Here is a 16,206-nt window from a genome sequence, read left to right on the forward strand (position 1 = left end):
TGTATGTAGTTGAGGACATAACCTCAAAGTGAGAACATAACCTCAAGGCGAGGACATAACCTCAAAATGAGACATAACCTCAAATATGCGATCGCTATGGTTAGAATGTTAAAATGTTTGCTTTGAACTTTCTTGCTGACCCATTGGGATGGGATGTCATCGCCTGAATCGAAACTGCAAAGGGAATGTCCGATTATTTAGTTCGATCGTATTCGAGAATGTGAAATAACTCTGTCTGCTTATTACTCTCCTGGTGACCTTTTCCCCTCCTTCTGTGTGTGTGTGCCTGAGTGTGTTTGTGTGTGTGTGAGCGAGTGTTGGTGTGAGTGGATGGTGTGTGGATGTGGTGTGTTTATACTTTGACATCTAGCAGCTTTAGTTATTGTTTGCCTCTCTTGGTTGTTCTCATTAGTTTTTGGTTCGTATTGCTTTCAATGGCAGTTCAGGCGGTATTTGTTTATATATTGGTGTCGCTTTAGTTTCTAGTTGTTTTGGGTCCGCTTTTGATTTCAACCATTTGGCTTTTCATTATTTAGCTGGATAAATGTACATACAATACAAACTATGCAAATTGGTGTTGTTCTCATCTCGTTTAGTATAAGTTAAAAGGATGCATCTTGTTCGTTATAGAATGTTGCTTTGGGGTATTGATTATTTTGTTCTTTTGGATTTGCTTCTGCTTCCTAACTTTTACCATCGTTTGGTCGCCATTCTCCTCTTTTGTTATTTGGTATTTTGTTATTAAGTTTCGCAAGTAGGTAATTAAATAAAGCGTGTTTTTTTTTTGGGTTCTCTCACTACTGGCAAATACAATTTGTAGAGCTTGTTCGTCGTTCTTCAATTTTGTTATCAGTGTTGGTTTTCTTTTTGGTTTTTGGGTTTATAATTGTTTTATGGTCCTGTTGATGTGGGAGTGTGTGTGTGTTTGTGTGATGCGGTGTGTTTGTGTGTGATGTGCTGTATTTGTGTGTATTTATGGGTTTCTTCATCCACCTGCCTAGGCAAATAGTTGTTTGGACATAACGCCTATATGGATTGGACTACGAGCTGCTTACAAATTAATTAGACATTTCGGTTTAGCTTAAGTATGATTGTTGTTGGTTGCTGACTCGTTAACTGAATAATGCAGGTATACAAATATGTATGTTTCAAATCAAAGACGTTACACTGGTGTTCTTGTTGTTGTTGTTGTTGTTCATCTTCTTCGTTATATCATCGGGTTTGTTGTTGTTTTTACTTGTTCTTCTGATGTTGTTGTTTGTTTGTTTGTTTGTTTCTGTTATTGTTGTTGTATTTGTTTTGTATGGTGTTCTTTCATTATATAGCAGAAAATTATGCTTGTTGTTCGCCTTGTTGCTGTTGTTGTTAGCTCACTGTTGTTGTAGCTGCAACGCTGCTGCATGTGCTGATGCAACGTGCAACATCCAACACGTACTCATGCTAATACTCGCGTGCATCTTGGAGGGGGGGGCGAGGCCTGGCTCAGACATCCGCCGTGCGCGACGTGATGCTCGGCGATCGCGAGTGGATGACCACCTTGTGGCCGTTCTTCGTCACGAACCCGTCGCTCTCCACGAGAACGGCGGTCTGTCTTCCGGCGCTACCCGCTCCGGGACTTCCCGCCGTCGTTGTACCCGCCGCCGCCGCTGCTGCTGCTGCTGCTGCCGCTGCTGCATCCTCTCCCGGACTATTTACATTATTCTCGTCGGCATCGGCAGCTCCATCTGCAGTACCGTTAACACTACCACCATCTCCTCCAGCGGGCGCATCGCCGTCCGTTTGGTCATCGGGCGCCGGTTCACCGGCATCCGGATCACCGCCATCGCCCTGATCCGCATCCGGCTCGAAGGAGCCACCACCCTCGCCGCGCGCCTTGTGCTTTCGCCAGGCGTGCTGGATGAGCCGGGCACAGTACTCCTCACGCTGACGCCACAGCGTTGATGAGACGGGCTCGTAGCCCTCCGTATCCGGCCGGGCCGCTATCTCACCGATCTCACCCGTCTCCTCAATCGGATTGCCCTTGCGCGCAAAGAAGTCTTTCGTAAGGGCGTCGAGGATGTCGACGCAGTACATGAGGTCGCCGCGACAGATGGGTATGTCCATCGATATGATCTTGTACTTGTTCGGTTTGTGGATCTGCAGCGGGGGCTCCAGTACGTCCAGGAATTCGGACAGCTGATCATAGCGTATATACTGTGTGCCCTCCGGATCGAATTGCTGCCAGATCTCATAGTACATGTCGTAGTCGTCGTCGGTCAGACCCTCTTGCACGTCCTCGGTGGCCTGACTATAGTTCTCGAGAATGACAGCAATGTACATATTAATAACTATCAAAAAGCTTATAACTAGGTATGAGAGGAGAAACGTTATTCCAACGGTCGCTGAACCACAATTGCCCGGATAGCCTTTGTCGTTGTCGGGTGGATCGCATGCTTCCTCATTGATAATGGCGTCCAGTACACCATCCCAACCGGCTGACGTCGACATCTGCCAGTTTTGAAAGGATTTCGATTGGGGATACATAAGGATTATTGGGAAGTGGGATTTTGGTATTATCGAATCGGTTTGGGATTTGGATTTGCGTTCAACCATTTAAATGGGATGGATAATAGTTTTCGAGTCGCAATGCGAGCGTTATCGATTCGCAATCGAATACAAATTTAGTGGATAGGTTTGGCAGTTGTGCGATCGGTTGGGCATGGTTCGATGCATCGATATTTATAGATCGATATTTATCGATGCATGTCAGGTCGTTCGTTCGTGGTGTGTTTTTTTTTATCGGAGTGTTCGTATGTGGGCGGTGGGAGAGAGAGAGAGAAGTTTAAGACAGAAGATACAATAACAAGAAGAGTCATTATTAGTCAAACGTTCGGCACCGGGATCACTGGGCTAAGCAAACTAGTTATGGCATACGGTAGGTGGTTAGTACAGTTACGGCTATAGTTAGTAGTTAGTTATACATTGAGTGTGTAATCGGTTTTGCGGTTACTAAACGGATAATTGGCTGCTCTGCTTTGATCCAGCCCCGAAAACGAGGCAAGCTGGTGGCAAGCCATATGAAATCCCCTCTGCCCAGTCGAAGGGGCGATCAGGGGCGTGGCTGAAGGGGGGCAGAGTTGCGGGCGACTCTAGCCCCAAAACTAATGGGATTCAAAGCGGTAAGCGTGGCAAGCATTTTGTAGCAGCTCGGGAAGTCGGTAGACTCCCTATACACCCAATGGGGTTAGATTGAAGGAGTTGGATATGTTACTTAAAGCAGTTGCAATAGTATAATAGTTAAAAAGAGAGATAGAAATAGAGAGCGCGGAATAAAGTTATATAGAAATAGGTGTGGGGCTGTGTAGCCTGGATCTTAAGATCGAATCTATTGTTTCGGTTTGCCTTTAGTTTTATTTTGCATATAAGTAGCTACGTATGTATATATAGTAGGTGGCGAGACTTTGGGGGTGGTATTGTTGTTTTCTGGACAGGAAAGGGGTGTCTTGAGGAAACTTAACATTTCATTTGGTGTTTGTTGAAAGAGCTGAATTAGATTTGTTTTTTGTACAATTTACTAAAATTATTAAATACAGAGAAGCGTATACGTTACGTACAAGACGATTGAAAGAAAAATAAGCGCAAAACGATAATTGAAAGCCGTTTTTACATGACTCCGGCGTGGGACCAAATCACTTTTGGCCCGTAAGTTGGGTCATGGTGCAAAGTAAGTAGGTAAATAGGTGAATCGTTTAGATCTTTAGTTGGCGTACTTTGTACAGAGAACGTAAAAGAGTAAGTTGGTTAAACGATAGGCAGACAGATAGACAAAGGACTGAAACAAATTGATAAATGAAATCGTAGGTTTATCAAAAAATCGCACTAATTTAGCTTTTACCAACAACTACCGCAGCTTTAATCAACATTGTGATGTTGCCACTAGACTGAACGCATAATGGCCGCCACAAATGGCGGCCCCCCACTTCCGTTTCCGGCCATCGATCGACGCCCAAACTCCAGCGATAGAGCGCCGCCGATCGATGGTCAGAGTGGTATGGGTTTTGCTATTCGCTTCTCGTAGTTCTTCTCGATTCTAGTAGTTATTCGTTTTCGATTTCAGCAGTGGGTTGTGGCAACATCACCCAACGACAACAACAATAGACAACATAAACCGTCAACGGAATTGTGGCTGGGCCTCTTACCTGAAAGAGCAGGATCATGCTCTGGCCAAAGGTCTTGAAGTTGTAGACGTCGTTGATGCCGCTCTTCTCCTTCACGTGCATGAAGAACGACATGCCGAAGATGGCAAAGATGAACATGACCAGAAACAGCAGCAGGCAGATGTTGAACAGGGCCGGCAGCGACATGGCCAACGCGAAGAGTAGTGTCCGAATGCCCTTGGCTCCCTTCACCAGTCGAAGGACACGGCCCACTTTCGCCACACGCACCACTCGGAGCAGGGTCGGCGACACGAAGTACTTCTCGATAATATCGCTAAGTACGAGACCTGCGGCGAACATTTGGCAGCGGATTGGGGATTGAGTTTGTGAAGAGAAATCAGTTGAGTAATGATCACAGAGTCAAAGTGGGGATCGTGGTTGGGAATCTTGGGGGATCATTGGGGAATCTTTGGGGGGATATTGCGGATTGGGTTTCTTGTTTCTTTTGCTGGCGACTAAAGCTCCTGGAGCTCGAGACATAAACACTTGACATAGCTGAAATATGGAAAGCATTAGGTTGTCGGGCACGCTCCGCTCCTTCATTTTCTCCAACGTCAGTAAACATTTACAGACAGACATACATAGCATATACGCACACACTCAGTTGGGTTAGGAAATACATAAATGAACGCAAAAATCGTATATGTACAGTTGGGACAAAAGAAACAGGTACAGTTGACACAAAACATAAACTGGCCGAACGGATATGGGAAATAATAACAGGGAAACCGAACAATTGAAGAGCAACTTCAATCGTCATGGAGCGAAGAATATATTACAATTAGTTTACAATTACATATACAACATAAACATGTACATATACAGTTCAAGGTACAGTTACTTGTTACGTATACGAATTAGCAGTACAGTTACAGTTAACACAAAGTATTTAAACGACTTTACAGCTGGCCTAGAACAAATAAGAGAGAGAGAGAGATTGCTGCGCAAAAATCAAAACGTAGAGAGAGAGAGTAAAACGATTAAAAAACGAAACAATAAACAATAAAAGATTCAAACAAAAGGAGTTACGGTTAGAGTAAACGGTGAAACGCTGAACGCCTAACGCTTAACAGCAAACGGTTAACGGTTAACAGTAAACGGTTAAGCAGCTTTGGTAGCTTGGTAGTCGATATCCTTCGGCTGTTAGCGAGCAGCTGGCGCAGGAGCAGGCGATCTTTGGCGTTGGTTTAAGCAGCGACAGCGAAATTTTAATTAGCATGAAAACAAAATCTTGGAGCCCGGCATACGTCTCCCAGTATACCGTTATCGATATTAAAAAATTAATTAAATTTGTTTTTGTTTGGTTTTGAATGCGTGGTTACGTTTTCTTTAGCGATAATCCGCAGCATATTTTATATGTGCCAAATACTATACTCGTACACTGCAAAGTTCGTTCGCTGCCCGGTCGATCAAAATGTTCATTGGTTCTAATTTTGTTTTGTTTTATTTTCTTTATCTCCGTTTGATGGCGCTAGCAATGGCATAAAGGGGACTTGGAAGGGGGCGTGGCGGAACGAACTATTTGCAGGACTTTTCTGAATTTAGATTGATTGAGCTGAGAGCGAAATTACAGCGATCTCGAAAAAGGATGAAGAAAACAAGTTAAGAGTAGTAAGTAGGGAAAAGCTTCTTATAGCTAGGGACAAAAAGAGTTGTAGAAAGTAAGAATAGGGTATTGGATGGGGGGGTATAATTAATATATGTGGGGGATATTGGCAGGGTCGTTTGGTTATTCAAGTCCCGCACTAGAAGGGAATGGCTTGGGAACCATTTGGAGGGGTACTCATCTATAGAATATACAAAGTTATATGCTTTTTACTACGTTCATAGTAAAGTACATAATCTCCATCGTAGATTGGACCAAAACCATTAAGAAGATTCAGGCTATTGCTACGGTTATCCATCCATTTGCTTTGCTTTCTTATTTTTTTGGAAAACGTTTCGAAAATCGAATCGAAATCGAAAACTTGCCGAAATCTTGGGCCAAATTGTGGGCGGAACCCTCCGGCATGGGCGGCTACAAACTACATATGTATGTATAACAACGGGGCTCGGAATACGGGTGTTCTTTGTGGGTAGGCTCGATTCGGGCTGGGTTGGATTGCCGTTGGGTCCGGTCCGATCCAGTTCAACGGCCTTGCAGGATCTGCGCGCTAAGACAGTCCGCATGGCCGTTGTCCTGGCTGGGGCCCCGCCCTCAGAGCCAGTGGCTCTTGGATTGCTGGGGGATTGAATCCGCTTGGAAAAAAGATACCCAGCTGGAATGCGGTATGGATACCATATGCAGTAGCTAACAGAGTTATGCAACCGACAATCGCACAGAGTGGAATGCTTGTGGAATGCCCATTGACACCTAACTCTGAATGAATCTTGTGTGATTGGATTGAGTTTATCTTGATATTCACTTTCATTTCATTTTGTTTCTTTTTTTTTATACTTTTTTATGCGTTCTTTTTGTGCAAGCCATTTAACGTGTTCAAGTAGTGGTGTAGGTGTGTGTGTGTGTGTGTAAAAGTGTGTTAGCAATTGCTTTCGTTTATATGATTTTTTATTGTTATTCATGTTATTTTGTTATTTAAAGAATTTGCATTTACAAAAGCTCGTACGTCGTTTTCTGTTTTATTATTTTTTTTTGTGGATTGTTTTCGTTTGCCTTAAGCGTGTATTAATATATTCGTCTATAAGGATATCACTTTGCGTCTGTCGCAACATCGAAGCCAAATAATGAAGCAAACTTTAGAGCGTTCGAAAAAGTTGTAAGCATTAAAGTATCGTTTTGTTTTGTTTTTTTTTTCTTTTGCTTATTTTGGTTCTTGGAAAGTGCGCTTGAGAACAAGTTTGGGGCGCGTGAATCTCTTGCGAGTAGTAGTAAACAAATACAGATATAGATACATATGAGATAAAGGAAGCGTAAGCAACATTTAAAGTTTGGCAGCTCTTAAATAGTAAGGGTTTACTTGAAGCCTCCCTCGCACAAACTATACGTATTTCTTAAAGTGAAACGAAAAGCTTGTAGATGTTGGGAGTAAAACACAATACGTTCGGTTTGTTTAGGTTCCGATTTTTTTCATTGGGGAAATAACTTGGTTACTGGTTACTGGTTTTGGTTCGGTTCTGGCTTGGAGTTGGATAGAGGTTTGGGGTTTTGGGTTTCTGGTTTTCTGGTTTTTGGGGGGTATATTTCAGGACTTTCGCTAGACAAAATATTTTTTTGGGCGCATTTCGAATCGGGGTAACACCTTCGACAGCAACAGATCGTTTGAAAGCATCCTTTTCAACGCACTCGGGCACTAAAAAGGAAGCTCCCTGTTGCATTGGTCAATGTAGTAAAGCATATTTTAAGCCATCTTTTGTATAGTTTATCGTGCTCGTTTCTCGTTTTATCCAAAAGCCAATACCTATTTGATGTTCAGAATATAATTGGACCCATTTTCAGTGGGTAATCATTAGCCTTAGCTCTTCCATTTGTTCGTTCTTTTTTGTGCTTACGTATACGCAACTTTTCGGGCTATTAATTGTAGTTTAATGTTAAATAAAATAGAAATAAATATAAAAATATAAATAAAAGACATATTCGGGAACGGGTAATCGTACCCTTAAAGCTTTAAAAAAATATAAATATTTTTTCGACAAACTTCAGAGGAAATCTGCCAATTCGTAGTATTTTTAGATTGACAACGAAAAAATATATCAAGTTTATGGTCAAATACAAATATTTCGAATTTAACGCCAGCTACAAACGACAACCAGTACTTGGAAAATACAATCAAAATAACACCAATATTACGTTTACGTTTAAACTTAGGCTTAAATAAAAATTCAACATTAATTTACTTATTTTATACATACAAATTTGGCAATAACAACAACAACAATTAAAGTATTTATCACATAAATTGATCGATTACGCATTTGCCATATTAGCTGAGATTCTGTAAAGCTTTTAAGCGGCAAAGCCAAACAAAAATATTGCAAAATTCATTTAAGCATGTATAACAGTTTGGAAACCTTTATAAATTATGTCATTGGAGTTAAATGACAGCTCTAACAAAAATGTTACTTTAGAACGGTTACACACCATTATTTGATTGATTAGAAAAATCGTAGCTTGTATAGCACTTTTCAGCTCTTATAGCAAACGATTTGTATAACAGTCTTGAGGGTTAAGTAGCTTAGAAGTTTTTCTTTTGAAAGTAAATTTATAAAGCATTATTCTTCTCAAGCTAATTATGCAAATGGCAAGTGCGTCGAAAGCAAAAACGAAAATATTATTTGGAATACGTTAAGCACAACAACATGGAGCTGCTCATAAAGTGAATTTGATACCGTCATAAGCATTATTAGTATGTATAACAGTTGAAATCACATCTCAATATGAACACTCGCGATACAACAAGTTTTTGTACACAACAAATCGGTAAGGAGGGATAATTACATTGCTTTTTTCTATAGCTGGGACTGGGGAAGTTCAATACGAATCAACATCGAACAATGGAAATACGCATTATAAATACGACAACAAATTAGCAACAGTTATTAGAAATTACAATACGTTAAGAGAGAGGAGCGTACTGTAGCAAAGACAGACAGGATTTTACATCAAATAAATGCATATAGATAGAGGTGGGGGAGTGAGTTTGCGACTCAAGGATCACAGAACTGATCCTGAATTCAAGAAGTGTTTTTCTTAAGGATTTAAGAGCATTGGGTTCGATTTGCATACTTTGGCTATTTGGTTTGGCGGTTGGGTGGTGGTTGGTTGGGTTAATTTGGAAATTGATTTTCGGTTTTACTTACCTAAGATGGATAAAATGACAACTACTACATCAAATAAATTCCATGGCTCAATAAAATAGTGATATCGTAAAGCGAATATTTTTAATAGACATTCGGAACTGAAAATAACTACGAATATCGCATTGAGATAGTCTAGGACCGCGTTATACGTGTCCGACGCATCGTAACGATCGAGGGTCATGGTGAACATGTTCAGACCAATGAATAACATAATGATTATATCGAATTTCTTATCGGTTACTATTTCAAAGACTATTGCTTGTGGTCGCCACTGGAATGGTAAAAGAAGTCAACCAAAGATCAACACGGAAATCAAAAGGGAAATGATAAGGAAAGGTAAGAACAAAAAAAGGTTCATCAATCGTTGGACACCGACATAACACATTGGAGAGAAGAGAGAAAAGGAATAGAAGAGTTTTGTATAAGTACATTTGTTTAAATACGTCGCATTTGCTTATTAGTTATATGTATGTATATAGCTATAAGAGTTTTCAGCTCAGTTGATCGCTTTATATATGTTATTCGGTTATGGCGTTTATATGTTGGTTATTTTCAGTATGTATTACATAACGGTTGTAGATCTGTGCCAATTGCAAACTTTTTTCCATGATGTGATCTTCTGTGGATCGTAGACCGCACCTGCAGACGTACAGAGTTGGCGTATAACAGTAGAACAGTTGGGTAAGGTAACATTGTTAAACAGTGACTCAGTGTGCTAGTAACATTCATTCAATGCATCGGTTAAAAGTTAATAGTTAACGCTTATGTTATGGCCAGAGCACACTACTCGAGACAGAGACGGATACATTTACAGAGCTATGATCAGAGAGAGAGAGAGAGAGAGAGATGGCAGAAACGTGCAGTCAGTCAGTCCGTCTCTATTCTCCGTCAGCATGCTAGACTCTAGCCGTTGCCTCGCCCTAATAATTTGTTCATCTTCGATTGTGTTACAACTTTCGATTTAGTTTTTGATTTAGTTTTCTGTTATCGATTATCGGCTATTTGTTATCGTTCTGTGACTATCACTAAACATGCCCAGAGTATTGTAGAGTAGAGATAAAAGAGAGACGTGCCAAGATGTATGCTATGTACACATCCAAATTAGGAGTAGTAAGTAGTAGTTGCACGAGAGTAGTAAAGAAACATGCATTGGTTGCCATATCTAAGTTAGGAGTGTTGCGAGTGGAGTATCATAGATAGGTAGGTATATACATATATAGATAGATTGTAGTTTTGCTTTGCTTTTGGAATTTTAAATTTGATAGAACGAACGTCCAGCTGATAAATGGCAGACATAAAAATGTTTAAGTACAGACGAACCAAACGGACACAATACTTAAATACAGCTAGTGGAAATTAAGTATTAGAGTAGAAAAGAAAACGGTATGTTGCGACCATATCGTCGTCGCACTCGCACTCGCAGTCGCACACAGGAGTCGCTCAATGGCAACAGTGGCGTTGTCTCTCTCTAGCACCACGGCAGCCATTCCAGAGACTCGACTTGGTGCGCTGCCTTCATCTTCTTGTTCTTTTCGTTTTCGTAATGTTTCTCTTGTTGTTTTTCTTGTTTTCAAAGATCCGTCAATTAACTTGACAAAATATTGCTAGAGAACAGGGCCTTTCACATACGTACATACGCGCGTAAGTAAATATGTGTTTGGTACATAAATATACTCAACGGATTGCAAGGGTTTTTGGTCGACGTTCCAGTCCGTATAACAGTTTGTCTCTCATTGGTATTTCATCGGATATTAATCGAAAGCATACAGAATACAGAAATAAATATCGAAATTTATGGATTTTCATTTAATTTCAACAGTCTCGTTTAACAGTGTGTTATTCGGTAGCACAGTTCGCCGTTTCTTTAATACAAGTTAACATAGAAAAAAGTTTATCATATATACAAAATGTTATATATACAATACAGATACGATTGGCACAGATTACGCGATCAAAAGCTTGTTTCTCTTATTGTTCTGATTTTTATGTGATAAGTTATATTACTTATTGTTTCATAGTTAGTTTTATATAGGGTTTGAGTTTGATTTCGCTTGTGGGGCATCAAGTGACTGGAAATCGGCTAAAAGCGGAAAGTTTGAGAACTTGGCAAGTATTTGACTTGGATAAATTGGCATTTCTTCAAATGCACACTATGAGCTTTGATGACCCCTGTCAAGACATTTTTGACTTCATTTTATGATATTATATGTTTTTATCTCATTCTTATTGTTTTATATCAAGTTAAATTTGTTGCAGCTTATTTATTGATTATAGGTATTCGGGTTTTTAAATTATGGCAATTTGTTATTATTATTTTGTTGTATTTGTTGTTGTCTTACCCTTGGTCTTGGAATGGCTTTTAATGGTTTTTTAGAGCCCATCTTTTTCATAGCATTATAGTACTTTTTCTGATCTTCTGTCATGAACATTTCTAATGATCCACCTGCTTTTTTCTTTTGCTCATTAAAATTATCAATGATAACACCAATGAACAGATTGAGTGTGAAAAATGATCCAAATATGATGAAGAATACGAAATATAAATACATGTAGATGTTCGTTTCACGAATTGGTTGCTTGTCCACCTGTTATCGATCATTTGGCCAGTTCGAAGTCAATCGATAGCAGCAGGAATCGTTGTTGAATTTTGTGTTTTGCGTGGAAATTTAGTAGAATGGCATCGTTGGTTTCAGTTTTAGTTTTCATTTAATTTTTTTTTGTTTTTTTTTTTTTTTGGTGAATGGATCATTTTTAGTGTTGCTCGTGTGGTTGTTGTGGAGTGGGTGTGGCCAGAGTTTTGTTTTGGAGGTGGTGTGACCATATTTGTTGTTGTTTGTAGATGTTGTTATAGTGTCGAGTGTTGTTGTAGTTGTAGATTTGTCGATCATATATAAAAAAGAGAAAAAGTTATAGATAAAATTGGTTGATTAATAAAAAGTATCATAGACTGGACTTAGGTATATATTATAGACATTTCGTTACATTTACAAGTATGTATGGATAAACTAGCTATTCGTTTGCAACATATGTAGCTTTGACATAGCGGCTTTCTGCTCTATATTGCGTGTTCAATTATTGACTTATCGGTTAACTGGTTTTTTTTTTTGGTGTTTGGCAAAGCGCATTGGCAAACATAAATGCAGTCTGATGTGGTAGTGGGTGTCTGTGGTGAGATATGGATTGAAACGGTGGTACATTACCTCTCGTGAATCGATAGCATCGTTCATGATTTGTATCCAGCCTTTGAAGGTGGCCACTTGGAAAAGGCACAGATACGCGTTACCTACATGATCGAAATTCATTGCTGAATTCACCCACGTGTAGTTCTCGCTCTCGCAGGCATTGCGATTTGGTATGATCTCGTGGCTGAGCTTCGTGCCGTTCATGTCCTCGCACTGTTGGTTGGTTATCGATCGTCGTTATCGGTAAGGCGTTCATCGGTGGTTGGCGTCGATGGGTTTGGTTTTGTTTATCGAGTTGATTTCGGAAAAATGTATTTCAGTTATGCGGGATTTCACATTCAGATATAGATATATATAAAATATATAGAGAGTAACAGATAGTTATATGGACGGGGCGGATTACATAGGGAAACAGCTATACATAGATGCTAACTAAATTTGTAATAGTGTCAGTGGCTCTGGAAGTGTGTGTGTGTGTAAGTGTTTGAGCAGCTAATTAGCTTGGCCTCTTGACTATACGATATTTGAAAAGCTCAGCTTGAATTTAATTGATTTGAATAGGATTATATTTGATAGTTCTTAAAAAGATTTGTTTTTTTTGTTTTTCAATTTTCGGTGCGAAAGGCAAGTACAAACTAAGGCTAGTACTAAGGAGTGTTCTAAGAAACGATTTTAGTGCAGCAACTTTCGCAAGGTCGCATACTCGTATAGTTATATAACGTTCGATAAGCATGCCCAAGCTGAATCGGATTCTGCATCTGATTCCGATTTTGATTCCGATTCTGGTTATCGCTCAGGACTTGCATTGGAATGAATTCTGATCTGATTTTATGTACAGTCTGCTAGGGCTTGTCTCTGCGTTCTATGGACAAGCCCTTCGCTCGTAACTTTTAAACTTTACTTTAAACTCAACTATTTACGAAAAATAGATGCAAAGATACGCATTTCTTTCAAGATTGATTCAATAGTTCGATTAAATTGATCATTGCTAATTATGGAATGCTGCTTGGAATTGTATTCTCTTATTGAACTTGACCCATTTTGCAGGCAAAGTGAGCACAAGTATGTAACTTGTATTCATTTTACCTTCAATGTTAGGCCTGTTTGAATATGTTTCGGTTTCAGTTTTTGGTTTTGGCTTGGTTTCTGGTTTTGGTTCAGGTTTTAGTTTGAAACATTTGGCACGTACCTTAAAATATTTTCCAGCAAAAAGCTGTACACCCATTATGGCAAAAATTAGCCAAAATATTAGACACACCAATAGCACATTGAAGATGGACGGTATAGCTTGTACCAGCGCATTAACGACGACCTGAATTTGGTTTGGTTTGGTTTTTTGATTTGTAGAATTCGTTGATTGATTGATCAATCATTCGATCGTTAACCGATTGGGTCGTCGTTGGCAACGTCGATGATGATTGGGAGTTGAGTTATCGATGGATTGGTTGGTTGGTTGTTTTATTGGTTGTTGTAGTAGTTGGGATACATGGGTGTGTGGGTGATGCGAGGCAAGGCGAGGCGAGGCGAGGGCGGGGAGAGGGGATAGAATATAATACAATAAATGCAGAGAGTTATTTAGTCAGTTGGGAATATATAGATAGATATATTAGATATATTTATCAGTATACACTAGTTCAAGTTAGTATCAGACTTAAAACTAATGATGTTGATGTACAGATGTGTGTTATTGCGTGTACATGATTGTTTGTGAATGAGTGTATTGCTGTATAGATGAATTTATGTTTTTATTTTCTTATGAAAAGCGTGCGAGTGTGTGAGTGCAATGGAGATTCTCGCGGTGTGTTGACTAACACTACTTGCAGGCGGCGTGCGTTTCTCAACACTGAGCCAAGCCAAGGCAGCCGTTTACTTTACAACACTACATATATAACAGTTAAGCATAACGGGCAACAGCATAACGGTTCATTGGCGAACAAGCAAGCACATGTCCAAATTGAAATTGTTGAGTATATACGAGAAAATTAGCTAAGAATTAACCTAACCTAGAGACTAAGTATGTACGTGACTAGATGAGATGGTTTAGGTACGAGTAGAATTAAAAATTTGTGTGGTTGGTACATAAGACGATGATAATTCTAGTTGTAAGTTCGATCGGTTCTACATTATTTGGCAGGCATAAGACTCGACCGATTGTCGTCGATTGAAGCTAGTTAAGCGAATTTATTTATTCTGATTAGCCGATTATTTTCTATGTGTGAATCGAGTGGACAATCAATTAAGGATGTGGATAGTAGGGCAAAAAAAAAAAGAGAGAGAGGTAGAGAGAGAGAGATAGACAGAGCGAGCTAGCGAGAGCGAAAAAGAGTTCGAGCAAGACGCAACTTGTGTGTGAGAGAGAAGGCAAGGCAAAACAGTTGTCTAAGTATTTATAACGATATGCATAAGAGTAAGTATATAGGAGTAACGATTAACGATAGCTAAGATTAACTCTAGTACTTGGAGTGTGGTTTTTGTGTTCGGCTGATCGATGAGAGAGAGAGATTTGAGTAAGTTGTTGGGCAGTAGTAAGTAGCATCTAATCAGTCAATCAATTACGATTTATGTTGACAATTTCATTAGGTTTACAAATTACGGATGCAACAAATGAATTCAACTGCTGCACTGTGTGCAGATGAACATGGTTATGAGACCATTATTTCCAAATGGTTAACTGTAAAGCTATGTACGTTTCAATTGATCTAGCTACACAATTCGGATCGGTTGCTGTTAGTTTGGAATGAATGGCTGGTGTGTTAACGAGTTCGAGTTGAGAGGTTAAGACGGCGTAAAGGAGTCGCCGGTATTAGTTATGATGATTATTTGGCGCTATTTGTTGGATTGAGATACGATTAACGATATGCAAATACTGATACTGATACTGATACTGATACTGTTACTGTTACTGATACTGATACTGATTGATGAAGTTGTTTGTTTGTTTGTAGGTAAGTATTTTTGTTGTGGTAATTGGTTTCGATTTGATTTGATTTTGGTATTGATACTGATATTGGTTTGGTATTGGGTTGTTACGAGTATGTATGGAAAGTACGTACCCTCATGCCCTGCATACGGGACATGGCACGTAGTGGTCTCAGTGCTCTTAACGTTCGCATAGTCTTGAAGGCTTGAATACCACCAGCTCCAACAAGTGAAGCAACGAAGTTGATAAGCGATACCTAGTTTCGATATAGTTCGAATAGTGCCAAGTTTAACATATTTAGTTGCATACTTAGAGATTCTTTGTAAATAAAGCAAAAGTGATTGATCTTTCTTTTTTTTTTCGGTACTTTGTTCGGTTTGGTATCAGGTTTTTGTATTTTTTTTAAGTTTTAAGTTTTTGGTTTTTGTTTCTGTCTGTCTAACGAAAAGAAGCTTTAAAGAGATTAATCCGCGCCGTTGTTGTTTTATTTGTTGCTGCAGCTGCTGCTCGACAAAAAGGGGGCGGGACGGGGCGTGGCGTGACAGGGGACCTATGGGTTCGCAGAACTTACTTGCGTATTACCAATGCGCTCTGCTGACTTAGACAAAACATGTTCTTAAACAATAGCCTAGTGTAGTACGATAGTTGATACATTATATAGTTGGTACGATTATATGTATATATTCTGGCAAATACATAGATGGTAACACTTATAGACGTAGACACATACACACAAAAAACAGGTTAACACATATGCATATAAAGTACGTATATGTAAATTACTGTGGGTTCATTTACGATTCTTTTTCGGATTGGTTCGATGTGTATTGGAAGTAGTTTCGGTTCAATCCAAGGGTTTATTAGGTAGGTATACGATAACTGCTCTGGGTGAGAGACACATACAGAGACGAGAGCTGAGTGTGTGTGTGTGTTTGGTTAGATACGGATTACTAAAATCGGGAAGGTCCTTTTCAAATATCAATGGGTCTTTGGGGTGTTGGGGACGGCACATCCAGAGATACAGAAGTTAGAGAGAGAGAGAGTTATGACTTTGGGTTCTAAGCTAGCTCTGTCTAAATCGATTGTTTCCTACAACGCTTGTTTGCACCAC

At 39.6% G+C, this 16,206-nt stretch overlaps 1 protein-coding gene across 50 annotated transcripts in view; it reads right to left on the bottom strand.

The window, feature by feature from the left end:
• Positions 1 to 726: 726 nt before the first annotated feature.
• LOC120457181 (sodium channel protein para) overlaps positions 727 to 16,206 on the bottom strand; it is a 57,343-nt gene continuing 41,863 nt past the window's right edge. For all 50 annotated transcript variants that reach the window (XM_039644511.2, XM_039644498.2, XM_039644528.2 and 47 more), the window contains 7 exons: positions 15,229 to 15,351; positions 13,365 to 13,487; positions 12,194 to 12,388; positions 11,333 to 11,578; positions 8,994 to 9,264; positions 4,179 to 4,483; positions 727 to 2,487 (listed from right to left, as the gene is read on the bottom strand). In XM_039644511.2, the coding sequence (XP_039500445.1) occupies positions 1,483 to 2,487; positions 4,179 to 4,483; positions 8,994 to 9,264; positions 11,333 to 11,578; positions 12,194 to 12,388; positions 13,365 to 13,487; positions 15,229 to 15,351 (2,268 nt within the window). In that variant the 3' untranslated portion in view covers positions 727 to 1,482. The remainder of the gene's footprint in view (positions 2,488 to 4,178; positions 4,484 to 8,993; positions 9,265 to 11,332; positions 11,579 to 12,193; positions 12,389 to 13,364; positions 13,488 to 15,228; positions 15,352 to 16,206) is intronic.

The sequence above is a fragment of the Drosophila santomea genome, chromosome X (assembly GCF_016746245.2).
Source record: "Drosophila santomea strain STO CAGO 1482 chromosome X, Prin_Dsan_1.1, whole genome shotgun sequence".
Classification (NCBI taxonomy): Eukaryota; Metazoa; Arthropoda; class Insecta; order Diptera; family Drosophilidae; genus Drosophila; species Drosophila santomea.